This window comes from Tympanuchus pallidicinctus, unplaced genomic scaffold, assembly GCF_026119805.1.
Source record: "Tympanuchus pallidicinctus isolate F22 unplaced genomic scaffold, pur_lepc_1.0 scaffold8, whole genome shotgun sequence".
Classification (NCBI taxonomy): domain Eukaryota; kingdom Metazoa; phylum Chordata; class Aves; order Galliformes; family Phasianidae; genus Tympanuchus; species Tympanuchus pallidicinctus.
This window is the reverse complement of record NW_026294802.1, coordinates 14,090,875-14,118,315: the sequence shown is the minus strand read 5'-3', so window position 1 is coordinate 14,118,315 and position 27,441 is coordinate 14,090,875. Positions and strand designations below refer to the sequence as shown.

The window sequence follows — 27,441 nt, the reverse complement described above, 5'->3', positions numbered from 1 at the left end:
TCCTGGTCTTGTTTCAATAATTACCTAAGTGAATATCAAACTGTATGAGTAACAGCAAGGCCCACAGTGCTAACACCTACCTATAAAGGATAGGAACGGCAAGACAAAATGAGGAAAAGAGAGAGTGTAAGAGGAGAAAAACAGATGTACATGATGGAAATCTTCAGAGATGACACAAAATTACTGTCTTGAAAAAAGAGAAAGGAAAAGAAAAAACAAACCAAAACAAAACCACATAACCTGTCCCTACCCCTGCCCCAGGCATTTTCTTCTGATGGATCTCTGACACATCTTTCAGCCCTTGTGAAACATTCTCCTCCAGCAGAGAATGATGTGTTTGTGCATAAGGGAGAAAGTGTTTTAATGACTCCATCAGTGAAACAAGTCTGAGCAAATTAAATTACTCCTTCTTTTGTTTTCTGAATTAATGACTTTTTCTTCACCGTGTGCAGCCCTGGAAACTTCCCTGACAAGTTTAGCAAAGGATCTACAGTGTTTCCTCAGCAATGGTGAAATGCTGTTTTAGGAGACAGAGGCTGCATTGATGTCATTCATGAGGGACGCCACGTTGTTGCTGTCCTGCTGTGTGAAATAAAGGCATTCCCCGTGCTGAATTTGGGATAGAAAAAGCACCTCTCAGCAAAAGTTGAGGTCTGAACTCTTCCTGAGAGCTCCTCTGGTCCAATTTTCCATGTTTACCTTGGGGCAGGTCTTTCACAGCCCATAGAAGGTTACATATTTGATGTTAACCTACAATGCCACTGAACCCAAGATCCATGCCTCTGTGGTAGCGAACGGAAGTCTCTCTCTGTTTTGTTATCATAAAATCATAGAATCATTAAGGTTGGAAAGACCATTAAGATCATCTAGTCCTTCTATCAACCTGTGCCTGGGACTGCTTTAGACCATGTCACTAAGTCCAACATCTACACTTCTCCATGCCAAAATCATGGCCAAAGGCTGATCTCCTCCTTCACAGTGGTCTGAGCTATGCCTGGACATCAGGACACTGTTTTAATCATCACCTTCTGGTTTTGGGTCAGAACCTCCCGCAAAATATGGAGATTGCTCAGGGAGGACCCCCCAGAACCCTAAATCTCTCTGTTCTTCTCCCATACGAATAAATAGATTGGAAAGTGCTTCTCACAGTGATGTTGTGTCTACCCTGTGTCCATTGTTAATTTCATGCACTCTTCAGTGCAGATTTAATTGAAATATTCCATTTCTTTAAAAAAAAAAAAAGAAAAAAAAAAGAAAAAAAAAAAAGGAGATAGCTCAATTTATACCCATAATTACATTTGAATAACAAAACCATCATGAAAATGAAGAAGAGAGGAAGGGAGATAAGAATGATGAGAGAGGAAGAATGAACAAGTGCGCAAGGGAAGGGAGAGATGAAGATCACTTTACCGAGAGCCAGGCAGTAATGACACCAGCTGGGAACATGAGGCCCATATGCTAAGCAGAGATGCCAATTTCAGCCTGATTATGTCGGTGAGAATGAGGAATGCGGAAAAGCAACAGGCTACAATGGTGGATTATCCTTCTCTGCTGTCCATGCTTTCTCTCCTGTGCTATCGTAGGGAGCAATTGATGTTTGAAAAGCCATGCTTGCATCTCACTTACGGAAAAGGTCACCTGTTCTCCCGTCTCTCCTTCCCTCCCTGACATCTGTTTCTCTAGTCAAGTCTCCACCTGTTAATCTTTCTTCTAATGGGCTATCAATCAGACCCAGAAAAGCATCCTTCCTAGATAGAGGCACAGGAAGAACAGGGCAGGAAAAGAAAGGAAAGAGAGACACAGGCAGCAAAAAGAAACTACAAAATGAGAAGGAAAAAAATAGCATAATGGGCTCCAAAAAGAAGGAAAGAAGACGCTGTTAAAAACGAAGTAGGAAAGAAATACCAGCTAGGGAGGGAAGAGCAACACAAAAGAAAGGCACTCAGGAAAAAGAAGGGAAAAAGTGAGAAGAGTCAGCTGGAGAGGCACAAGGCAACACACACACAGGCGACAGGCAGATCCTGCACTGCAGCCATTTCTAGAGATAGAGATAAATAGGCAGAGTGAAAAAGCCATCAGCTAGGAGCTGGGGCTGCGTTCTGCGCAGGTATGCTTTCACATCTAGATCAGCATGGTCAAGAATGACAGTGGATGCTGCTGAAGTGGGAGACTCTGGCCAGAGAAATGTGAACTTGATGAAGAGGGCAAGTGGACAGGAAAAAAACAGGAGAAAAATGTCATTATCTGACAGCAGCCAGAAAGGTGTACATTATGGGAAAGGCTGAGAACATGCAGACCACCCTGCAAGAGTTTATTCTACCTAGGAATAAATTGGCAACTGTCCTAAAAACAAAAGAGTAATTGATGTGATCCATGTAAACCAGACCTACCAAACTCCACCTGCATGTCACCGCCTTTGAGAACATGAGAGAGAAAAATACATACACAGATCTCCCCATTCTGTCCATTTCTGATGATCAGAAGAGTCACATAAATCAGCTATGAAACATACTGGCTAGCTTTTACTTTCCCTATCACCACCCCACAACCAGATAGAATTTCATAATATTTTGTTATTCCCTGGTTTTACAAGACTGAAGTGATGTGGCTTCATCCAGCACCCTGGAGAGACTGTTCCGTCATTTACTAAATGTCAGCATGATGAGCTGGCTTGGACACTTGCTGAATGTTTCTGACAAGCAGCAAATAGCAAAAAGAGAAGCAATAAGTGTAAAATATGAAGTAGTGGATCCAATAAATGCTGGTATAAAGGGAAATCATGCAGGCTAAAGGATATGAAGGTGTCTGTACATGAGGCTGGTTTAACTGGAAAACAAGTGATAGTTTCCTGATCCACACCTCATAAAGTATTGCTCTGATGCACAAAGGAATACTGGAAGTTGACACAACAGGAGGGAAATCAAGTTTCTCTGTAATTGTCTTAATGGCTACTAATGGCAAAGATGTGCAAGTCCAACAGGCTTAAAGAAATATATGAGAAAGGAGCCTGAGACATACAGCTGGGAACAGCCTTTCATCCTTGTGCTGAATAAGGAGAAAAGCAAGCTGCACCAGATCCTCTGAGAATACCAACAAAAATTAAGGCTATTTAAAGGATCCTTCTGGACAGTCACAAGCAGCTAATGTCTTGATTTTCTACACCGGATTTTAAAAAGCAATTCTTCCGAGCAAAAGCAGATCTGAAGAACTGCAAAAAGTATTTCAAGCAGGACTATGCTTGAAATGATGGATTTTTGCCTGTGCCATGTCCCAGCAATATCTGACGACCTAATACTAAGGGTATTGTATGTTATAATGCACACTGATGGATTTGTATAAACTAATCTGTTTACAAGTGATAACTTGTGATAAGCTTAAGGATTAAGAATGAGTCATAGCAATGCAGTTTGTTGATTTCCCTCACAAGAAATGTATACGGAGATAGGAAGGTGCCTTGGCCACACAAGCAGAATGACGGAAAAGACTTGATGGATGAGCCCAGTTTTAAGGTGATTTGGATGCTGAGGTTAAGTTTCCTGGCATAAAACAAACAGACAAAGCAAAACAAACAAAAACAACCACCAGACCAAGCCAAAACAAAACAGAGTAAAAGCACTCTGTAAATATATATATATAAAAAAACTGTAACAGAATTGCAGAATGGTGGAAGTTGCAAGACACTTCTAGAGGTCGTCTGGTTCAAACATCCCTCACTCAAAACAAACAAACAGATAATTCCAATTTGCATTCTTCTTTCTGCTGATCAAGGCTCAGGAATCAAAAGTTAGATGTGCACATTGGCTCAGTCCTCAAGACACCTGTGTTTCTGATCCTGACCCCTCTGCCCAGCTCCTGCAGTCTCCCCCGTTAACCTGGTGGTTTGTGGTTCACAGAATCATTGGGATGGAAGGGACCTCCGTGTCCACCCAGTTCCACCCCGTGGCTGCTACCCACCAGCTCAGGCTGCCCAGGGCCCCATCCAACCTGGCCTTGAACCTCCAGGGATGGGGAACCCACAGCTCTCTGGGTAGCCTGTGCCACTGCCTCACCACCCTCTGAGTAGAGAATTTCTTCCTAACATCTGACCTAAATCTCCCTCTTTTAGTTTAAAGCCATTCCCCCTTGTCCTATCACTATCTGCCCATTCAAGAAGTCCAAAAAGTTGGTCCCCCCCCTTGCTTATGAGCTGCTTGCAAGGACGTTGCTTGCAAGCTACTGGAAGGACGTTCTTCATCTCTGGGCCACCTCATCTGTATAGTCCATGCACAACCAGAGCAACACAAAGCTGATGAACCAGACCACTCAAACCTGCAATACTTTCACACATCCTCTTTCCCAGACAGGTGTGTCCCTAGCAAGAGTCTGGGACTGTGATCTCTCATGCACCAGAAAGTCTAAGCTTGAAGGGTCTTTATTTCCATTAGCTCTCATCTCGGGGAGATTCACATGATAAAGTAGTTGAAGCAACAAAAACCACTTCAGTCATAGGACGGTGACAAGCTGCAAATCACAGATCTCTATAAGCAGAAGGGTTTTGCTGAATATTTTTCTGTGAAAATATATTTTTCTATGAAAGAAAACAACAGGAAAAAAGAGAACAGAAGGAAGGAAAAGGAGGCAGTGAAGCATCAGATTGAGATATACCAACAGCAGTGCTTGAGAAACATAGAAGAGCAAAGGGAAATGTGTACATGCTTTTGTGGTTTTGAGGTAACTTCTGACAGAAAAAGACCTGGAATTCATGTCAGAAGCTAAATATTCTTTTTTAAATAATCTTGTGCTAGGTAAACAGAACTCAAAGCACACATTTTAAATAAAGAGCTGCACCACAATTTTCAGTTACGATCAATACAGTCAACTATTTTTTTAATACTAGAAGCAGCCCACAGGACTGTGAGCTCTTCCTAGATACTTCTAGATAAAAAGTGATAGCATAATTTTAAGGATGTGTCATTAATAACCTGCTACCAGAAACCCTGAGGCTGCAGGCAGATCCTGCTCTGCCGAGGGCTGTACAAACACAGCAGAGGTGGCCCAGAAGAGCTTAAATCTGCACACACAATAGTCAGAGTGAATTCTCTACCTCCGGTTCAAATATTCTTCAGCTGAACTCTTATATCTTGCTATCTCCAATAACACTAAATGAACAGTGCCTCTCTCTGCTTGGTGCCTGCATCTTCAAAACATCAGTGGGCAGTTTTCACATTGTGCTAGGCTTCAACCCTTAGTCATCTCTCTGCTATGTGATAAATACATCGCTCTTTTTTATCTGTTTTCATGAATCAGCCTCTCCGGTCTCTTCTTCATTCCCCTTCTCTGAGCTTCCAAAAGTATTTTTCTGTACTGGGGCATCCTGAGCAGTCTGTGATCAAATTAAGATTTCCCATCCTCGTATCAGAAATCAGCTGAGTTTTCTAAAATGGTCTAATGCTTGCAGTGTGGGTGGGATCCAGGCATCTGAGGCTTCAAATACTGGCTCAGCCACTGTGTTGCCTCAAACAGGGAAATTCATATACTCTGGGGCTCAGGATATTGAACTAGATGATCTTAGAGGTCTTTTCCAACCTTTATGATTCTATGATTCCATGGTATCTCCACCCTGATAGAGAACAGGGAAAGTCTAAGTGCCTGCTTAAACCACTCTCACTGTCTGTTTCTTTGCTTCCTGAGATTGTATTTGTGGCTAAAATTTGCCTTGGCTGCAAAATTCCCTGATGCAGTTAGCATCTCTGCTGTGGACAAATCTCTTATTTCTTGTGATCTTGGCAGACAAATGGGGTCAATCATGGCCACATTTAGACCAGCAGCACGGATTTGAAGGACAGATGTACATCTGTCCTTTAACTCAACATGCAATAGAACTGTCAGCCAGCAATGCAGATGCAAGGCCATGGGTACACTGAATACCCTCTCAAGCTTGCTCTGTACATCACAGGATAGACATAGCTTCTGTTTCCCAGCTATAAAATGAGGGCACACCATCCTTCTCCATCTCACAAGTCTGTCGTTACGATAAAGTGCATTGCTGACTCAGAGATGCCTGCAAACTATTGGCATGAAAAGCAGAACTGTCATCACACGTGCTATCTATGCCTTGACTTATCTATCACTTCTTGCTGTCAGAGTAAAGTAAAGGATCAAGCCATATGAGCCCCCAAAATGACTGGAGGTGGGAGGTGGTGCCTTCTTGTGCAGTTAGACAGCGCTCAGGCATCCCTTAATTAAGCTGGAAGGGCTAGCAAGCTGATGGATTTGAATTGAGATGCTGGTGAAGTGCCTGTGACATCCCGAGAGAGCACATTAAATTAACCAAATAGACTAAGGATTCAGTAAGCTAATGAAGAGAGAAATGAGAGAGAGAGATGAGGAAGATGGAAGAGGCAAGGGTGAAGGAGAGAGAAGCAGATGGAGAGAAAAGACAGAGAGAAAAAGAAAAATAGAGGGATAGAAGTAAGAAGGGAAAAGGAAAAAAAGAGAGAATGAAAGAAACTGGGAAGAAAATGCTCAGAGACAGTGAAAGTGATTAGGTGCAGGGATAGGCAGGAAAAGATCCTGCTATGTCCTGAGGTACAAATTACTCAGTCTCTATCTCTAGCAGATTTTGCTGCTGCTTGGCCAGACCTTAACCCCAAGCATGACCCTCTGTCTCCCAATGTCCATTCTGCACAACCTACCTGCTCATGGTGCTCGATGCCCATGCTGATAGTGTTCACAAGGATCGCGATCATGATCCCACGGTTGAAGTACTTGCTGTCCACGATCCCTCGAAGCTTCACCCTAACTTCCCGCCACATGTCACTACAGAGCTTCATCCTCCCACCTTCTTCCACTTCTTCTTCCTCTTTCTCCAGCACTGAGGCACTCTGGTCACCTCTGCAGCCTTCTCCCTCTGCTTCACTGTCTCCTCCATCTTCCTGGTCTGAGTCAGCGCTGTCCAGGACAGACAGCCTTCGGGATGTGTCATGTTCCCCCCTATGGCATCGGGGGCAGTTGGTGAGATCAGAGGTTGCTGTCACAGCAATGGGCTGGACCAAGCCTTGAGGAGGGCAGTCAAGAGGGTTGTGCTGTTGGCAAATTCCTGGGGAGATAAATGATTGTGCTTAAAGGAGAAAGCTTTGTTCCCTCCAAAAAAATGCATCCAAGCTGGGTATGTTTTTGGCTTCTAGTTATTTAGACTCTGTAACTGGGCTTTTTTAGCTGTAAAGATGACTAAACACTGGCAAATCATCTCAAGGGCAGCAATAAAAGCCACTGCCGCTGGGTGTTTTACACTGACTGGCTTTGTCACCAGAAGGCATGGTACTGCTCATCTGCCAGTGATTAGGCTCAGTGGGGGTTCACGAAGAACTGTTTTGTCTGATGCAGGAATCATAGCCAGAGATTTAGACATTTAAATTAAGTGGGAACTGAGGGAAAAATGATCAAGAGGGCTGCAATTGGCCTAAACAGTTGCAAGTGGGGTCCAAGAGTCCACGTGCTGAACTCAACTCTCTAAGTGAGGGACACTATGTTAGCAAAGTATTTCAAGAAGCCAGAAAAACCAATATGAGAACGGTTCCTCCTGATAGTCAGTGCACTCTGAATGAGAACAATTTGCTGACTTCAGTGAGAAAACCAAGTTCCTCAAACCTCCAGTTGTTCCTGGAAGATCAAACAGACACTGGAGGGATTAATCAATTAATTCATTAACTGCAGAAACTTTCTTCCTAGCAGGTAAAGAAAATGAAAGACTGAGCATGCAAGACTAGTTGAAGGAAAATCCATCTTTTCGCTTGTTAACTGAGAGAATTTCTTACGATAGGTATCAGCAGGCAGTTAATACTAACTCTATAATACCATTTTTACAGTCACTTTTCAGGCCAGGAATCCAATTTAAATTGTATCTCATGTCTAATTTTACACAACAGGATGTGCCCCCATCAAGAGAAATTGTCTCCATTGCCGTAGCGCATCAAACTGACTTCAGTAATGCTCTTCTCCCTTGGCTCAGGGGACACTACTGCAATTCTACTGCCTTTACTTCTCACCTGTAAACTCACTTTTGGAGGAGAGCTCTGGGAGACATGCTGTGTCACTCAGTACAATCCTTAGTAACACTCCTTCATACTCCCCTAATACATCTCTCTCCCTGGCTGTGATCATTCTGCTGCCCTTCCAGACCTGGAGCCCTTTCCAAGCCTCAGTCGGTGCCTTTAATGTTGTCCATTATGGTTTCAGGTCTGTGTTTCCAGCATTTCTGATTGATCATCTCTGTTTCCATTCCCACTCTTGCTGGTCACTCCCATCTTACTGGCCTGGTGCACTACCCATGACCTCAAGCTCAATTATCAGCATTAATTCTAACTCTATGCTTTGTAGACCAAAGTCCTTTGGAAATACAGCAGATGGAGATGCTCCCAGTTACACACCCATTTCCACTATTGACATTTTCAGATTTACCCGTGCAATCCTTACTGTAGTGCCTCTGTTTTTTCCTGTTGGCACCTCGTTGGGCATCACTCGGCTCCACGTGGCCCTGGCGCCGGCTCTGTATGCTGTTGTACAGCCCAAGCGTGCGGCGTTTGGCTTTGCGCATGATGTGGCAGACATACTGGAAGATCTCCTCGTAGCAATCTCCGGGCTCCATGTAGCTGGCAACGGTGCTGGAGGAGAGGTACCGGGCCCGCTGCTCCTGCATAAGCTGGTGCTCCCGCTGCTTGGTTTCTGAGAACTGAGTGGCAATGACCACCAGACACAGATTGATCATGAAGAAGGAGCCCACCTAGGAGCAATGGAGAAAGACGGACAGGTAATGTTGTTGTGAAGAAGAACATGTAGGAGGAGGAAAGAAGGGAGAGGCGAGGAAGGAGAACAGGAACAAGAGCTAACACCAGTCTGTTATAGAGATGGGATTTCAGAGGGAGTCAGGACTGGCTGAGCTTGGTCTTGAGAGATCCCTCAGTGTCACTTCCATGCAGAATTTAGACCTCTGAACTGAAATTCAGCAAGCAGAAGCCCAATTTTTGGCTCTTCTGATGGGCTTTAGGAACTTCCGCAAGTCGCTTAGAACTTACCTACAATGCATTTGATGAAAATTGGGCTTTTCTTTCCCTCTCCTTTGTGTTAAACAGAAGGTGGGAGATGGAGGATTGTATTGGCTTGCTTTCTCCTCTGCTTACTTTTTTAGTACTGGAAAAATCATGTGTTGTCATTTATTGCTTTGAGCTCTTGGAAGACATGCCAGTGTTCTCGAGAATTTTATTTATTTCTGTTATTTACGCCTTAATTCACTATACAGGGAGATTAACTTTGCTGAAATGAATGAGCTCTTGAAACCAGAGAAGTTTGCAAAAACTAATGATTTTGAGAAGGACACCAAACAATCTGTCAAAACAATACTTCCTTCCTCGATTTCTATTCTTCTGAATCTTTTGTTACCAGGCACGTATTTTCTATTATTTTATTTGTCTTCCAGTCTTTTTCAGTTTTCAATTTAATGTACAAAAACAACCACAGCCCACTCCCCCGTTTCTCAGAAATAAAAAGCCCAAGATCTAGTTCTCCCCATGAAAGCCAAAAGTCTACTAGGCTTATTTTATACGCTGGCAAGTTCCCCTTTAACTTTCTTTGCCTCAGTTTTCCTAGCTGAAAAACTGAGACAGTTCTTGGTGCTGAGAGATCTGGAAGTGAATATCTCTCTCTCCATGTTGTGTATTATGAAATTACAGATTAATCTCCACTAGGAAATCTTTCCACTGCACTCAAATGTGATGATGCTGTGATTGGTGGCTACTCCCCGCAGAGCTGTAAGTAGCAATATGGCATTGAGAAAATGTAGGGTGTGATTTCTGAACAAAGATCACACACCTGCATTGCTCTGATATGGGCCTTGTGGGGCAGCTCCTAGGAGGAGAGGCACCTCTGCCTTGGGATTTCTGCATTCTCTGGATCGGGTGTCTCTTCCAAGGGACATCTTTGCACTGTGTTTTTCCTATATGACTTGCCCAGGACCCAGCTTCATCTCCATGTCTCTCCTTTCCAAGCAGACAGCTCAGACTCAGAGCTGGATCCAGTCCTGCCTCTATCTTTTGACATGTGCTCTCCTTCATACAACACAGTGAAGGGGAGAGGACAAGAAAGTTGGGTGATATGAAGATCCCAACTCTCTAGCATGGAAAAAGTGGTGTGTTTTATTTTTTCCTGAAAGCACCCCAGCAAATTTTACCAACCCATGAAGCCTACCCCTCAGTGTATAGACTTTGCCACTGTACCCACAAACCTGTGCCTTTGGACATCTTTTTCTCTTGCACACAGGTGCCCAGCCACTCTAGCTGGAGGCTCAATACCTTGGCTCTTCGTATTTCAAAGAGGAGACATCTCTGCTAGAATCTGAATAAACCTTTCAAATATGAAGCCCTTATAATCAGATTCAGAATAAGGACGATAAATCAGTTCAAAATAATGGTCTTTTTTTTTATTCTCCTCCTCTCAGCACCTTTCAAAGTTGTTCTAATTCTGTTCCCCTTCATCACTGAGCCTTTCTCAGTAATGAAGCTTATTTTCCCTTCAGCTTCAGAGCATAGCCTTGAAAAGGAAAACAACACCTCATTCTGATCCCTTCTCTTTCCCCCATGGATTCCTGTAGTCCATGATCTCTTCCACGTTTTCACTGATGAGGGTATAACTGGGAGTGTGAATCCTCCTCCATTGTGCTCTCCTGCCCTCTTCTCCCTCAGCACTACATGACCCTCTCACAGGCTTCTCTCTTCTGTTATTTCCTCAGGCTTACTCTGAGTAAAGCAGAGTTGGTTTGGGAGTTGGATGCTCTCTATGCATTTCTGAAATGCAAATTGTGACACTCCTGGTCACAATTTTGCATCTTCTTTGCATCTTCCAGCACCTCCAGAAAAAGAACAGCCAATTAAAGTTTGCAACACCTTCTCTCTAGGCGACATGCAGAGAAGCCAAGTGCAACAAGATGACCTCAGCAGGATCATGATGTAAGCCTGAGGTTGAAACCTGAGAGGGGTTCAGGTTTATATCGCCAAGCCCTGTCCTCTCAGGAACTGTTTACTGTGATCTCCCACTGACAACAGGAAAGGCGAGGAGTGCGAGGACTGATTATGGCAAAGAGCCCCCATTCCTTGAACATCCTAGCAAGAAACATCAGACACAAAGTAACAGAGATTGCTTGATCCTTAAGAGGACAAGCAAGTCTACAAACCCAATGTTCTACTGAGCTTGACTCTGCCTCCAATTTAGCAGAAGGGCAGGAAAGGTCCCAGATGGATTGTAATTGAGTGATCCATCTCAGCTGGCTGAGCAAAGAGATCACTAGTGTCTGACACGGAGTCAAAGTGTCTGACAGAACCAGGAGACCATTGATTCAAAGCCCCACACAGTCATCTGGTTCAGCTCTGACACCAAATCATACGTTGATTGAGCTGATCTTGGCTTTGTTCAGCCCAAGGCTTGATCTCTGCCTCTGCAGTATTTAGTAAGAATTGATTGGTGTTAGAGATGCTAACTTACTTGCCCATTATTTTTATTGCTTACTGCTGAATAATCAGGTTGTCTTCTGAAGCCCACACATGTAAGCACTTCAAGGAGGCCAGAGTATCGCTATGTGGATGAGAACCTAAGAAGAGCCTGTAGTTCAGAAGCAATGCTAGTGGGCAAGTAATGGAGCAGTGACACACAGAACACTGGTCTTCAAGGATGAAGACTGAAATGGGTAATTGATGCAAGAAAGAAAAGTAAGCCTTCCTTGATGTCAGCTCCCTGGAATCCAGCAAGACCAGGAAGTTATTTCCCAAATACACAAATGTATTTACCAGATTGTTCTGCAAGGCCCTTCTGAGTGCCAGGGTCAGCTGGTGCTCTTCTCTTCAGGGACTACATCAATGCAGGAGTCCTAGAAAATGATGTGAATATACCCTGGTGGTGGAGCTTTCTTTCTGCCTGATGTGCTTAACAAGTAGTGCCCTTATGCAGATGTTAGAAGGTGTATCTGTGAGGAAGGCAGAAGTCACCAATGAAAACATAGCTCTAAGGAGAAGGCTGAGGAGATCTGGCTCTAGAAGAATGAGTTTGAGCTAAGGCTAAGCCTTATGTGGAAAAGGAAAGAGTCAAGACTTGAACTATGGCTGCCAAAGCAATCCTGTTTAGAGAGCCAGGCCTCTCAACTGTGGAGAAGGAGGGCAGGATGAAGGCCACAAGGACTGTGCTTCAGAAGACTTAAAGAGGGAATGTCATTGCTATAAGACAGCTTGGAGGAGAAATGACACCAGGAGATAGCAAGTTCACATTGTGGTTTTGCTAAGTGCTGTAACAGCATATGGGAAACATGGCATTATATGTGAAATAAAAGTAACAGAAATGCTAAATCTTTTCTTGGTGTAACTCCACCAAAGACGAAGGAAATATCCTACCTAGCATAAAGCTCCTATGTTCTGAGTGTTTGATGGAAATAAACCTACATGGCTTCTGCAAATGAGGAGGGCGTGACTAGAAATGTCAATGACACTCCACAGTAAAATCTCAGGTGGAGTGTTTAATTGAGGGTTTTCAGCTGCCTGCAAATTCAGAGACAAAGTTTGAGTCACTGGGAATACACATGAGCTGAGCCAACACTAAAGGATGCTCCTGTTTCCAATCCAAAAATATGCCATCAGAATTTATGTACTTTAGAGGTGGGGCCAGAGGGCGCAGTTTTTGAAACTGGCCTTCAGGAGACAGACATGCCCATCTCAAAGGTCAAACACTGGCTCTGGGAGAGATGGCATGGGAGGCTGGGAGTGAATTCGGCGCTGAACTACGTGTTACAGAAATATAGGTATCCTGGCCATGCTGCTCAAAGCAAAAAAGAAATAAAGTAGGTCCTAAATCTTGGTTGTGTAGTTGGAGATCTGAAGAAACTATAAGGGAAATAATTGTTTTCTGGATTCACAAAAAGCAGTGGATGTTTGGTTTGGCTCTGGGAATAGAGCTGGGGAGAGCTCCCCACCCATCCTGCGCAATCATGTTTCTAGATTGTCCTCACTGGGACTCTACAGACTCAAAGTAAAAGCAGCAAGGCACATTTCACCTTTGCTGTCCTGGCTCATGCTTCAACCCAAGGGAACAGGTGACCTTTCTGTTTTTCTCTTCTTTTCCTTGTGATAGTAGAAGATCAGGAGGTGGGGAGAAACAGGGGATACCATGAAGATTCAGCTTTTTCGTAAGGCCTTCAGCCTCGGTGGACCAGCAGATTTCTTCTTGTCTCACTCCCCATACATACAGTCTACAGAATTTCTCCCAGAAACTTCTAAAGTTTGTTTGCTCTCAAATAATGACATACCAGTCCAAATTTAAACTAGATCCTATGCCACATAAGTCTGTTAATGTTATTGGCAACTGCTTATAAATATCTGTTTCTAGGAGATCGTGACTATGTAGGACAAATAGTAGACGAAGAAAAAATCTGAGCCAGGTCCATTTAACAGTCCGTCTAAGAGCATGTAGGCTTTGGAGATACACACTGAGGTCTTTACTGGTGAAGTGACCTAGAACTGAATTGCATTTACTATGTACATTTTAAACTTCCCACAATACATTCTGAGTTCTTCCTTTCTACTTTTGACTTTGGTCCCCATATAGGAAAATTGAAAGTATCAAGTGCAAGTCTTCATAAATATGGGAAATTCTTCCTTGTTAGAAACATGGCATTCCTCCCAAGGAAATCTATTTGCACATGGGAAGAGGCCTGAGGAAGGGAAAAGGCAATGGTATTTGTCAGCTCTCCTTCCATGCACAAACAACAAATCTCCTTACAATAAAACAGCCACCTTCACCCTTAACATGTATAAATCCACAGTGCTCACAAACTGCTTATGAAGTTCTTATCACTGATACACCGCTCTCCTTCCGTCTCCATCAGCCACAAATGATCTCACACAGCTAGTTTATGTTGGACTGATGTCACTTTGGGAACAGCAGCTCCTTCTTGTTCACAGTGAGGAAGTAATTCAGCATGACAGACCAAAAATCTGACAAAATCTGAATTTGAGACCCTGAATCTGAAGAATCCAGGTGCTGCCAGAAGCCACAAAACAGGAATGAGGAATGAGCTCTTGAGGAATGACTCAAATACATAAAAGAAGAAATTGGAATAAAGATGAAGAAATGGTTTTCTCTACTTTTGGGGCTACTGTTTTAAGAGATGTGTTGAATGAGCACATTATCCTACACTGGTGTTGATTTTCAATCCTGAGCATATTTCTTTGAGTGAATAGGAAGAACCTGGGTCACAAGTACATGATTCTGCCATATAATCTTGGTTAGAAACCTCAAGCTGGATTCCTGAGGTTCCAAGAAGAAATCCAGATAGCCAGTTTCTGTGTTGACCTAATATCTGACTTTTGTAGGCTCTTAGCTTGCAATGCTGAGACACAGCAAGTATTATACTTACAATTATCAGCAAGATAAAGTAGATAAAATTGTAGAATGAATGGGCATCCATCACATAGTACATGATCTCCACCCACCCTTCCAGTGTGATCACCTGCAAAATCAAGAAACAAAAAGAGAATCAGGAGGGAAATGGGCATCCGGAGTTCATTTCTCAGTATACACAGGCAGATACTGGCAAGGCTGTTGTATTCCAAGGAAGGTGAGAAACAAAAAGTCCTTTCAAGGAGGCCAAATTTCCATTCCAGGAAATCAGCATGGTACTGCTTGGTGACACTGGCATACTGTCAAAGCCTGTGAGATCATGCTAGTCCACAGCAGGAATATTTCATTAAAATAGTTCATTTCCCTGGATCACAGCAGGGGAAAACCCACAGCAAGTTTTTGTGTCCCTCATACTGGACACTGAGTACAGCAGGTGGAAAATAAAAAGAGCAAGGATTTTAGCTCCCATCTGCAATGAGTGCTGGTAGTTTAAAAAAAAAAAAAAAAAAGACTTCTTTGCTATAGTGATCTGTATGAAAACAGGAACACATCAACCTGAAAGGCATAGCCCCTTTCAGTGCCTGGAACAACTCTACATCCCTACCTGTCTTCAGGAACACTTTGTGGTGAGCACTTGTTCTCACTTGCCAAAATAGTTGCAATGCCCCTTTCTCTCTGCAGCTGCATCACACCCTGTAGAAACCATCATGGGAACAAAGAAAGACTGGGCTGTAAAAAAAAAACAGCTTGAGCTTTGTTAGGAAGATCTTACCTGAAATATCACAATCCAGGCATACCCAATGTTGTCAAAGTTGATGGCACCCTTGTGCGGATTGGCATTGCCGGTACGGCACACGTTATAGTACTGGTTCCAGTTGACACACATGCCACTGACGTTGAACTCTTGCCGGACTGAGTTGTAGTAATAATAATCATCTTTGTCCAAACAACACTCGTGGCCCCGTTCCTTCAGGGGCGGGATCTCATGACAGCCCATGATTCCATTGTCTCCTGACAGTGAGCAGATAAAGGGCATCTCATCATCTTCCTCAGGCTGATAATACGGGGGCAGGACAATGTCACCTTGTCTGTAAGGATTAAAAAAAAAGTCTCTAAACTTAATGTAGCAGATATTTTCTCACCAGTGATATTGATAGAGCTGGGAGCTGCCATTCTGACATAGGAACGGTAGCAAGTAAAGGATTTCTATGTTTATTTCCTCAAGAAAAGAGAAGGACAGAGCTCCTGGAAATCAGTGATTTTCCAGGGGCGAGTCCTCCATTTTCAGAGTTCTGTCCTCCACCACACCACCCCACCTCAAATTACAAAATCTGCTTGCATGGAGATAAATACAGGTTGAAATGCAGGCATTTGCATTCTGATCACTCTCCCCATTAGCACCAAAGCTAAATCAGATGCAATGATATTAAGGACATTCATTGGGCTTTAACATAGTGTGCCTGTGTATGTAACCACTGATGGACATGTTTTATAACATTTGGCTCTGAACCTTCTGTATTTCCAGCAAAATTAAATAAAAAATCCAGTTCATGCATAATCAAGATTGCACAGCAACACCTTAAAATCAGGTACTGCAGAGATGAAGTTGACTTAACCTTAACTTTGACTCCTCCTTGACAGTTAGCATTATTGGTATAATGTTTAATGACAAGTTCACATGTTTTTTTCCAAATAATGCAGGCACCTTCCAAATGCTTGAATAATTAAAATCATCTATGCTTGCCTAGCTGGAGATGAGATAAGATGAGGATATGAAAGATGGAGATTTAAATTTTTCCATTAAACTCTATGTGGTGCACTTGCATTCCTTGCAGTGGTACAATATGCAGCCTTCACATTGCATGAATGCAGACTTTTTCACTGCGGGTCATTGGAAGGGGACAGGTGTTGATGAAAAAAGAAAAACGAAAAGAGAAGAGGCCTCCCATTCTGAGCTAACTGGTACTAAACCACAAAGTTCTGTCATTACACATCCACGTCACTTGTGAACTGGCTGCCCGCAGTCTTTGTTTCTCTAGTAATGGTCAGCCAAAGATTATTCAGTATCTGTCACTTTGCAGCCCATAGCTCCAGTCTACTTCTCAGTTACATCGACTCTGTTTGGATTTAATTACACTCATTAAAGTGGTACCACTCTGATTTACATAAAGGCCAATCATCCTAAACATCCTTTTCTCCCAAAGGAATATATAAACACTGTAAACGCTTGCTTTAAGCAGCTCCTACTCCCCAGCCCCATTGCTGTTCTGCAGATCATGTTTTTGCACTGATTTTTTTTCCCCAATTTGAGATGGTCTAAAGCTTCAGAACTATTTAATCAGTTTAAATTGATCTACAGATTTTTTTAAAGCAGTCTAAAATGATCAAGAATCTGGAATTAGTATGTGGTTTTAAGAAAACATTTTAAAGCCTGCAAGTCAACAGGAGGAGCTGTGTTCTGCTGAGGGACACTTCTCCCAGCATCTCCATCCTCTCTCGTGGCTCTTCCATATGGGAAGTTTGCTGCTTTTTCAGTGATTTTCCCCCCCTCCCTTGAGAGCATCTGGAGGTGAAGCACTATGTCCAAACAGTGATCTCAGCTCCAACCCAGAGGTGCCAAAGGTGTCCCTGCAGGCATCAGACAGCAGTATAGCTTTCTGTAAGACTGTTTGTCTTATGAAGAGAAGCGTTCCTGAATATCAGCTATTTCTGGGATAAGGAGCTGGAAGAGGCAATTTTGTTGACTTTTGCCTAGCCGAATCCCAGTGTGCCAAGGCATCTATGCACTGTGAAGATGAACTAAAACCAGATGCTTCTGGTTTGGAGCAAGCAGTTTGCAGAGAGCCAGACAGCAGAAGCAGAGAGAGAAGGGAAGAAGAAAGAGAAACACCTTTGGGAGAAACAAAAAGGGACATCATCTCTCAGGCACTCACATGGTGAAGTTCTCCTCCATGAAGCAGCGGTTGCGGAGCAGCCCAGCCCACAGCTGCACCCCGATGATGCCGAAGATGAAGAAGACAAAGAAGCAGAGCAGGAGGACGTTCCCCAGCATGGGCAAGGTGTCCAGGAGCAAATTCACAAGGATGCGCATGCCTGCAGGTGGAAAAGAACCAGAAGGAGCAAGTGTAGGACGGAGGGAGAGGGAGAAGAGGAAGGAAAGAGGGAAGCCAGGAAAAAATTAAGAGACAAAAAAAAAAAGCTACATAAAAACAAAAGCAGAGTGTTGGAAATTAATTACCGCCCAAGTTGGACTAGATTTATGATCATTGCCCTTTCTTGTCGAAACCCCTGCTGACAGGCAGCCAGCAGAGCTGCTGAGATGCCGTGATCTCTTAACCCTAGGCCTCCATCTGCAACACTGAGAAGAAAAGGGAATGAGACATTCAGCACCATCAGCCACATAAATGATATTTCCCCCTCCCCCTTTCTCTGCAGAAAGGCAATGGAGTGAAAACACCGTCCCAAATGTGGACAGCAGCTCAGTGACCCCATTCTCAGATGGCTTGGCGTCAGAGCATGATGACTGCATTGTGTAACCTGTGAGAATTTTGCTGGCCCAAGGCCAGCCTGCCCAGTGAGATGGACCTCTACAGCACACACAGATTGGAATAAACTGGTCTTCTCAGTGGCAGTCTCATCAAACGCTTTCCTCTCTTGGCTAACCATCCTTCCCAAGCAGGGCTGATGCATACAGGCAGTAGGCACAGCTCACAGTCTGCCAGCACACCACCTCTGGCCGGTGCAAATGTTTCTAAAATCATCCCCTCTTTTCTTTTGTTAAATCACCTAATGAATTCTTTCTCTGGTTTTACTTCTTCCCCGTCTCTTCAGTTCATACAGCTAGAAGTAGGGATGAGAAAGACTTGTTTCTCCATGGTGCTAATGACTTTTCTGCTGCTCTCCAGGGATGATAAAAGCCTAGAAATCTTTCCAAGCATCACTGTACCACCTTCACCCCTGCAGTTGTCTCTGCTCTCCACCGCAGAGGGGTTGCCAGGGAGTTCCTTCACTGAAAATGTTTCATGTAGGCCAGCCAATAATTAGCTAATTAGGTATTTATAACCAGTTCATTACTTCAGATGGCAGCGGAAGGGGAAAGAGGAGGGGAAGATAAGATTAGGCTTCACTGACAGCCCTTTGAGGCACAAGTTAATCCCCTCTGTATGCCCAGCATCAAGTAATTAGCCACATGATGCTGTGCATTAGGATGTCTCCATTCTCCAGCTGCTCTTGTTGCAAAGGGAAGGGAAGGGAAAGGAAGGGGAGGGGAGGGGAGGGGAGGGGAGGGGAGGGGAGGGGAAAGAAAAGGTGCTTTGAAAGGGATGTCAGTCTGGTTTAGGTCAAGAGGGAATGTTTGGGGATGGGATAGGCAGGAGTGATATTTGCAAGGACATAATGTGTAGGGAGGAAAAAATGTTTAAGGACGGATTATGAAGGAGAAGAAGTGACAGTATCAGTTCCTCCAGGGGACGGCTAAGGCCAGGCTATGGGGCAGCTGCTAAGTCCTCCTTGCCTGGCTGCCCAACTGTATCACCAGTCACCAGCTATGGCAGTTTCTAGACAGTACATCAGTAACATCAGCAGTCCAGCCACTCGCTGGGGATCGCAGACATGTCATGAGTCACTGATGGCTTTCTGATCTGTCACCATACAAAGCCCAACAGCACAGACACGTTGCTCTGCTGCTTGTCTCCATGACCTGCCATGCTCTGCAGCAACATGCTCTGCATCACTTCAGCTCTACAGCCACACACCCTCACTGCAGTGCAGCATGTTACCAGAATTAATGCTGCTTCACAGCACAAGATCACTAGTTCCCATAAACTGCCCTGGTCAGTACATGAGGGAGAGCCAAGTAACACAGGAAGCAGTGCCAGTAACGCTGTAAGAGACAGCGATGTTTTTCAAGGCAGCTGATGCTAGCTCCATCTCATCTCAAGCAGGGGCGGTGGGAAGAATGAAATTGCCCTTCAGCTGAAATGCAGAGCAGACATCCCTCGGGGATCTTACAGACAAACATGAGTTGTATCAGGATTGGCTGATTTTGCAAAGATTGATTTTGTTTGTCAATGACTTGCAAAACTTGCATGCTTTTTCCTTGAAAGCATCCTGCCTAACCATATATTCTTTCTGACTCTCGTAGATTCTTATGATGATACAGGACTGAGTTATCCACAGCTCCAGAATCACAGCCATTGCCCTCATGCACCCTTTCCTGGGTCTACAGCCCAATTACCAGGCAGGTGACCCCAGCATTTGGCATCTTTTCCACATCACAAAGAATTTCAGCACTGGTAGGTTTCATTTCTAAATCTAAACAAAACCCAGTTTTCGTTTGCCCATCCTTCCTTGCCCATGGACAGTGACTGTGGGTAGAAGAAAGAACGCTGAAGCTACACCCATCCAAGCAGAAATTGTAACTCTCCTGTGGACCACCAGCCTCTTGACAACTTACATTGCTTCACTTTGGGCAAAACGTTTTTTCCCTTCTTGGTCTAAACTGCAAAACAATTGCTCTGGGAACCCATTTTGAGTCCCTTGGCCCTGCACAGGAGTAGACCGGTCTGGCAGCCGTACAGGGCCATCTGCTGTGGGTCTCCAAAGTGAGAGGCCCATTGCCAGGTGTCTCAGTGCTTCCACAGGCAGGAAGGGTCTGTACAACCTGACCTGGGTCCCTGCAAATGGTTTCTGGTCCTTCAAGCACTCACAGTGTGTGGGGAAAAGAGAGATAAAGGTTGAGGAGCCTAAGAATGGAACATGGTGATTTATTGGAGAACCTGCCTGAGACGACACTGTCTCCAAAGCAACCACAGAGCCATGGAAATTGACAGAAGGCAAGGCAGGGATGGCAGCATGTTTGTCAGCACAGCTTTGGGAGCATCCTGCCCTGGAGAACCACGGTGGGCTTGTTCTGGACAGCCCCCATCTATGGCGACATCAGTGTTTTCTGTGCAACAGCTTCTAGAAGGCACTGGAAAGCCAGTTCTTCACAATTTTTCAGCCAAGTCCTGCTGCTGCCTCTCCCCCTTTATCTTTCTGTGCTGTGAATACATCCCTTCTCTGCCTCTCTACCACTCCACAGCACCCATGCACAGCAATCCCCACCTGCCTTCCCCTCTCCCACTGCTGCCCTTCCCCACATTGCCATTTTTCCTTTACCATTGGCAGAGCAGAATACATGCTGGCTCACAGCAAGAAGGGAATATGAAAAGGACAGTGACCTTTTCTGAAACAACCTTTACAAAAAAAAAAAAAAAAAAGAAAAAAAAGAAAGAAAGAAAGAAAGAAAGGAAACATTCCTTGAGAAGAGAAAGGAATAGGGGGCCAGGCAGTCCAATAGAAAAGCAGGGAGGTTTCCATTGATGAAGTAACATTCAGCAACCAAGAGGGCTCCCAGGGCATCAAATATGAAAAGGTTTTGCTCTTCGTGGAGAAGAAAAGCTAGAAACATGAAATATTCATGAGTACCAGGTGTGGGCTCTGAAAGGCCTTTTCTCCTCCATGCTCACCCTCACAAGGAGGCCAGTCGAAAGTAGGAAACAACACTGACATCAGCTGTAGGCATCTGAGGAAGGATCCTCACAGCCAGGTGTACATAAATGGGCCTCAGAAAAACCCATCCCTGATGTCCCGTGCCCACAATCAAGTATGAGGGGTGGGGAAAGGAGCGTGATGTGACCCCACCCTTTGCAGCAAGGCTACAAGCACAGCAGAGATGGTCTCAGGGGTGACAAAAGATAGGAAGGGAGAGGAGTGCCGGCATCCAGAGGCTCTTCCTACCAAATTCTGCAGATGCTACAGCAACTCTCACTCCCTCCAGACATTCACTGTCAGCTCTGATTAGCTCTGCTGCCACAGCTGAAGCTTCCCTAGGCAGACTCACCCAGCATATGGCAGAGCAGGGCTGGGGAGGAGGCAAGATCCCAGCAGGGCCACCAGCCCTGCACGTGCAGGTGTGCCCAATTGCCCACTGTCCCTGTCCCAGCTCACTGTACTTTGCCTTCTCTCCACTGGTCTCTTTGCTGGACTGAGGACCTGCAGTTTTCTTTCCATAGCACTAAATGAAGGTGCTCTGAATGATGATCAGGATAGGGTGAGAAATCCAACTCTTTCAGAATTCTTTTACTCCACCCATCTCTGAGGATTTTGATCCCTCCCTAGACAGTTTGATACAATCCTTCCTTAGATGAAACCAGATAGAGAAGAACACAATGCTCAGCACTGGTATCATTTTGATAGGACAAGGAGCAATGGCCTCAAGTTGTGCCAGGGGAGGTTCAGGTTGGATATGAGGAAAGACTCATTCTCTGAAAGAGTGGTGCTGCAGTGGCACAGGCTGCACAGGAAGGTGGTGCAGTCACCATCCCTGGAGGTGTTCCAGAACCGTGTGGATGTGGCACTGAGGGATGTGGTCAGTGGCCATGGTGGGGGTGGGCTGGCGGTTGGACCAGGTGATCTTAGAGGTCTTTTCCAACCTTAATGGTTCTGTGATTCTATGATCATTTGCATCATGGGCCAAGCCACCGATTGTCATTTTATCTGGAGCAAAAGCAAATCTGTTTCCATCAGTACTTATGATCATAACTGGCAGGACATTCTGCAGAGTGCCTGAAGCATTGCTCTGTCCCTCAGCCAGGCAGCTTGCCCAAGCATGCCTCCTTTCCTTCCTCCCCACCCCAGGATGCATGGCAGTCCACCCAGATAGCATGAGGCTGGCAAGATTTCCCTGTGCATAATCTCTGTGCACACAGTGCAAGCTGGCGCTCCAGCTTGTGACCCTCCTCACTGACTTCTTGCTGATCCTGCACTCAACTGCTGTTTAACACATTGCTTTCATTTACATCAGTGAAAACATGGGTCTGAATCACTGCAAAGAGAAAGTCATCAGCTATAGGCGCACTGCCAATTCCACCATCATCATAACTCATAGCTTCCCTTGCCAGCCAGGACAATGCTCCCTTTGCTGCATTGCTCCTAATCGATGCTTCTCCTGCAAAGACATGTGTGGGTGAGATGAGCTCAGCCACAATGGTCAATGGGCAGCCCCACCAGACTTCTCACAGAACTACAGAATGGCTGAGGTTAGTAGATATGTCTTATCCATCTGGTCCAAACTCTGTTTCAACAGGGACACCCACAGTAGGGTGCCCAGTGCCATGCCCACATGGGTTTTGGAGATCTCCAAGGAGGACACCCCTCAGTCTATGCTCCATCACCTGCACAGACACAATGTGCTGCCTGATATTTTCTTCTCAAGCTGTTAAAGGTACACAAACACTGCAGACCATCACCCTCTGCTTTGTACCAGTGCTGCAGGAGACAGTCCCAGATATCTGCCCTGATCCAGATAAAACAAACCCTAGATAATGCACACTGTATTGGCATATGATGCACGATGTATTGTGTGGTTTTTTTAGCCAGCTTTGCTGCTAAGGAAAAGACAGCTGCCACAGGCACAAATGTAAAGCATTATCTGCATTTAGAAGTGTCCAACCATCAACCCATCCCCATCATGCCCACTAACCATGTCCCTCAGTGCCAAATCCTCACAGTTCTGGAACACCTCCATGGACAGTGACTCCACCACCTCAGTGGGAAGCCTGTTCCAATGCCTCACCACTCATTCTGAGAAGAAATCATTATTAATATCCAGACAGAACTTCCCATAACACTTGCCAGCATGACCCGTGCTTTAGGAGTAGCACTAGGTCCCTCACCAATGCCCTGTTCAACAAGCAAAGCTTTCTTGCACCTCTGTCTGGCTTACAGCCCTCATCCCATTCAGCCTGCTGATGGCCTAAGCTCCAGTTATCCAAATCTTTGTACCTCCTCAGCTTGACCACAGACACAGAAAATATCAAAGCATGACATTTCCAGAACTTATAAAGCTTCAGCTGATATAAAAAGCTGCTGTTCATTTTCTCAGCAGCATGGGCACATCAAGCCCTGTCTCCCCTAAGGATGTTGCATCAAGTTCAAGCATTAAGTATCATTACTCCTTACCTTTAAAGTACTTTTCAGCTTAAGCCTGAAGTAGCCAAAACAGAGAGTAAAGCTGCCTAGCTACAATGCTCAGCACACTGAAGGGGCATAGGTGCCAGGGCTGAATCTTGATATTCCGGAACCCTTCCTACCTACCCATCAAATGACAGAGGCACATCTGGGAAATAGGTTCCTCCTAGTGAGACTGAGTGTGCAGAAGTGTCAACAACCTTGAAAAAGCTAATTTGCTTTAGCGTGGTTATTAACACGACCCTACTGCACCTTCATACCACGATGGATGCCCTGAGCCCAGCTAAGGTTAGCAGATAGCAGTGAGCTCAGCTCAAAGCCCTTCCACCACTGATACTCACATGCAGTAAGTGCCACCATAACATTGCTGGTAGCCACGCAACCAGTGACATAAGACATTCCAGTACTTGAAGGGAGCTCATAAGCAGGAGGGGGACCAACTTTTTACCATCTAATAGTGATAGGACAAGGGGGAAAGGCTTTAAACTAAAAGAGAGATTTAGGTTAGTTGTTAGAGAGAAACTCTTTACACAGACTCTGGTTAGGCACAGGCTGACCAGAGAGCTGTGGTGTCCCATCCTTGGAGGCTCAAGTCCAGGTTGGATGGGACCCTGGGCAACCTAAGCTGCTGGGTGGCAGCTCTGCCCATGGCACAAGGTCTCCTTCAACCTAAGCCATGAGACCATTGCATTGAGGAGACCATTTTTTGCCCCCCCCATCTCATTAACCTGTACAAGGTTTGGTCTCCTTATTTTGGAGAGTGATGCCAGCTGTGGGATTATTTCTTAAGAGAGGTGGCTCTGGGGGTTTGCTGCCATTCTGTTTCTTCTTCTGTTTCTTTTTCTGCACTGCACATCTAATAATCAACACCTACTACCACCTGCCACTGCTGATCACTCACCGATCAACTCTTTTTTTGCAGTTATAAATGCAATGATGATTACATTCATTGTCAGCAAAAATTCCATTAGAAACATACAGCTCCACCTTCTCTTTCAGAATTGCAGGGGTCACACAACGCTGGGGACAAAAATGAACTCTAGTGCTGTGGCTGCGAGCCTCTTTATCATTCCTATAAATACCCTTAAGTTCTTACACGTATCCAGCTTTGTATAAGTAGGACAGAATAATGCAAAAATATTATGTAAAGCAGTGGTAATGCAACTCCTGGTTAAGATTTAACGGCACTAATTTCCTCTTGCTGTCACTAAAGTGAATCATGTTCCTTTCTACTGCAGGCAGCGATGTGACATTAGGCGAAACGTGTACGAAGGGGAGAATCAGGCCCTAAGTACACAAAGATCAAGGAACTTTGGGCTGTGGTTGTAAATTGCCCTGCCCACACACGCAGAGCGCAGTCTGCATTAGTGCATGCGACATTATCTTTTACCTGATAATACACTGTCATTACTGCTCACATTTCCATGGTATCCATCGCTTGATAGGTCCCACGGGACAGATTTTGCAAAACAGCTCAGCTCCCAGTTAGGCAGCAAAATACGTGGCTGGGCTTTGGAGAGCACCGTGTCTACTGAAGGCTGAGCTTGTTTGGAAAGGCAACACAATTGGCACAAAGGGAGTTGTGCATTTTTTAAATTCTGTCTGTGCCGATTCCCTTGGAGGAGAAGGGAGAAACAAAGATTCCAGTGAAGCTCTCTTTAAGACTGGTTTGGGTTTTTTTTGGTTGTAGTTATTGTTGTTTTGGAGCGTGTGTGGTTTTGTTTCTTTTTCTCCAAGCTTGCTTTACTTCCAGTAGACCCCAAAGTGCTGTTGCTAACTCTTGAGTTTTTTATCAAGAGCCTTGAGATGTGTGGCATTAACCTTCAGGTGTGAGATCTTGCTACGACTTGATAATCTCAGATCACATTAAAAAAGAGATTTCTATTCCTCACTTCTGTGGGGAGAAAGAGGAATGCAGGATCTGAGTCACGGGTGTCTAAAGGTCTACAAACCACAGGAAAAATAAAAATAATCTGTGATTTTCTTATTCCTTTTATTCAGATCTCTTGATTCTAAACCCAGATGATGACTTAAAAAGGGTACAATTTGTGTCTTTTGAATACTTGTTTATAGTAACAGTGAAATTGAGCAGACTGGTTCAGAGAAGGAAAATTTACTTTCTCCCATGAACTGTGACCACAAAAAACAAACAAACAAGAGAGGCAGAACATGTGGCACAGAACAAGACATTACCAGTTGTACATTCTGTGCACTTCAGTGTTCCCCAGGTCTCTGCCATGATGCTGAATTAACACAGGTGTAATTTTCTTTTTGCTTTTACCCAAATTTACCATGATTATCCATTAAAAAACATGGCAATATTCTGAACACTGTGAAAGACACATGAAAAATGATGTTGACATCAGACCAAAAATAGATAAAATTGGAACCTGTTCTCAGGGCTAGAAGACTTCCTCCAGCAATACTACTAACCTGGTCAGTTGGTTAAGAAAGCCCCAGGCAAGCACTGACTTACCCATTTATCAGGTGTATTCATCAATAGACTTCATAATAGTGCTTGCCCTTGTTTCACTTTTGATTGCCTGTCTTCTCCCTGTGCTTAAGTTCTCCACATTGCCCTACACACAGAGGTGCACCACACCACGCTAGGGTGAGAAAGCCTTCATGCCATGCCCCCAAAACCCTGCTGCTTGCATCTCATGCATCTCTCCCATATCCCCAGCTCCTTTTTTGTCCTCACTCTGCTCTGCTCCCTCCCATGCTATTTTCCCTATCCTAAAAGTTTCTGTCGGATTTAAGTCTTGATTGACTTGATAAAGAGCTGTGCTGCTCAAGGAACAGCACACATGGGGGAAGTGTGGTTCTGACTTCTTTTCTATCACCAATCTGCCCCCTCTCTGAGGAAAGGCATTCTCTAATGGCCTTCTCCAGGCATAAATTGCATAGCGCTTTTCAGTGCTTCGCTCCACTTGGCTGTGAGATTGGGTTGGGAAGGAAAGAGATAGGCTGAGCTTGACCCGATCAGCACACCTCACACTAAGTGGCAGCTTCATCTCTGGCTGCATTTGAATCACACACGTCCAACTAGGGCATGAAGAGGGCTTTGTGGCCTCTTAACTTCTGTGTAGGTATTGTCTGAGAGAAGCATAGAATAATTTAGGTTGGAAAAGACTACTAAGTTCATCTAGTCCAACTTCCAGCCCATCACCACCGTGCCCACTAATCATGTCCTCAGTGCCACATCCACATGTCTCTTGAATACCTCCAGGGATGGTAACTCCACCACCTCCGACATCACTCCTGTCCCAAGGCTGATCCTAATCAGGATGATGCTTGTGTGTGGATAAACTTGCATGTGCACATTTGCACACCGTTGTAATTATGGTTTCTATGTCACTGGGATGTGATTATAAACAGAGTGTTTTATATGAATTGAGGATAGGTTAGGTTTAAATATTTGGGAAATATAGTAACATCTGAGTTTCATTTACCTCTTCACAAAAGAAGTTATGAGAGGGAAAAAAAAGCCTCAAAAATAGTTAAATGAAACAATACAAGGTAATCAGTGTTGGAGGAGAACAGGTGACAGTCGTCTTTCAGAATGACTGAGACATCTGAAGTAAAGAACTGGGTCTCAGAAGGGGATTCTCATAATCCCTTTGCATTTCCAACTTCTAGGGCAGGACTGTGTCCATCAAATACTCTTGCCGTTTTGTCTGATCTAGCTGTGAATGAGACTGTTTTACAGCCTAATATATCTCCATCAGAAGATAATTTCACACATGCTCATCAGTGAAATTAGTTCTTCAAAAACACATTTAGAGAAGTAAATGTCATCACTTTTCCCCTGAGCCAGGTATGGGGTTCAGAGCCAGACTGCTCCATCTCCAGCACCGTCACAGCACTGAACACGGGTAGCTCATTGTACAGTACAGATTCAAAGCACAAAATTTAAAACACCATCCTCTCCCACTCCAGAATTCAGCTGTTTCAGACTATTTTTATATTGCGGGATGAGCACAGGGCTAAGGAGGCATCAGCTGGATTCCTGATATC

At 44.5% G+C, this 27,441-nt stretch overlaps 1 protein-coding gene across 1 annotated transcript in view; it reads right to left on the bottom strand.

The window, feature by feature from the left end:
• Window positions 1–27,441, bottom strand: part of CACNA1I (calcium voltage-gated channel subunit alpha1 I) — a 148,211-nt gene that overhangs the window by 34,208 nt on the left and 86,562 nt on the right. Inside the window, exons 5-9 of the mRNA XM_052668646.1 lie at window positions 17,346–17,505; window positions 15,185–15,500; window positions 14,429–14,521; window positions 8,440–8,761; window positions 6,675–7,078 (exon numbers count right to left, since the gene is read on the bottom strand). Of these exons, the coding sequence (XP_052524606.1) occupies window positions 6,675–7,078; window positions 8,440–8,761; window positions 14,429–14,521; window positions 15,185–15,500; window positions 17,346–17,505 (1,295 nt within the window). The remainder of the gene's footprint in view (window positions 1–6,674; window positions 7,079–8,439; window positions 8,762–14,428; window positions 14,522–15,184; window positions 15,501–17,345; window positions 17,506–27,441) is intronic.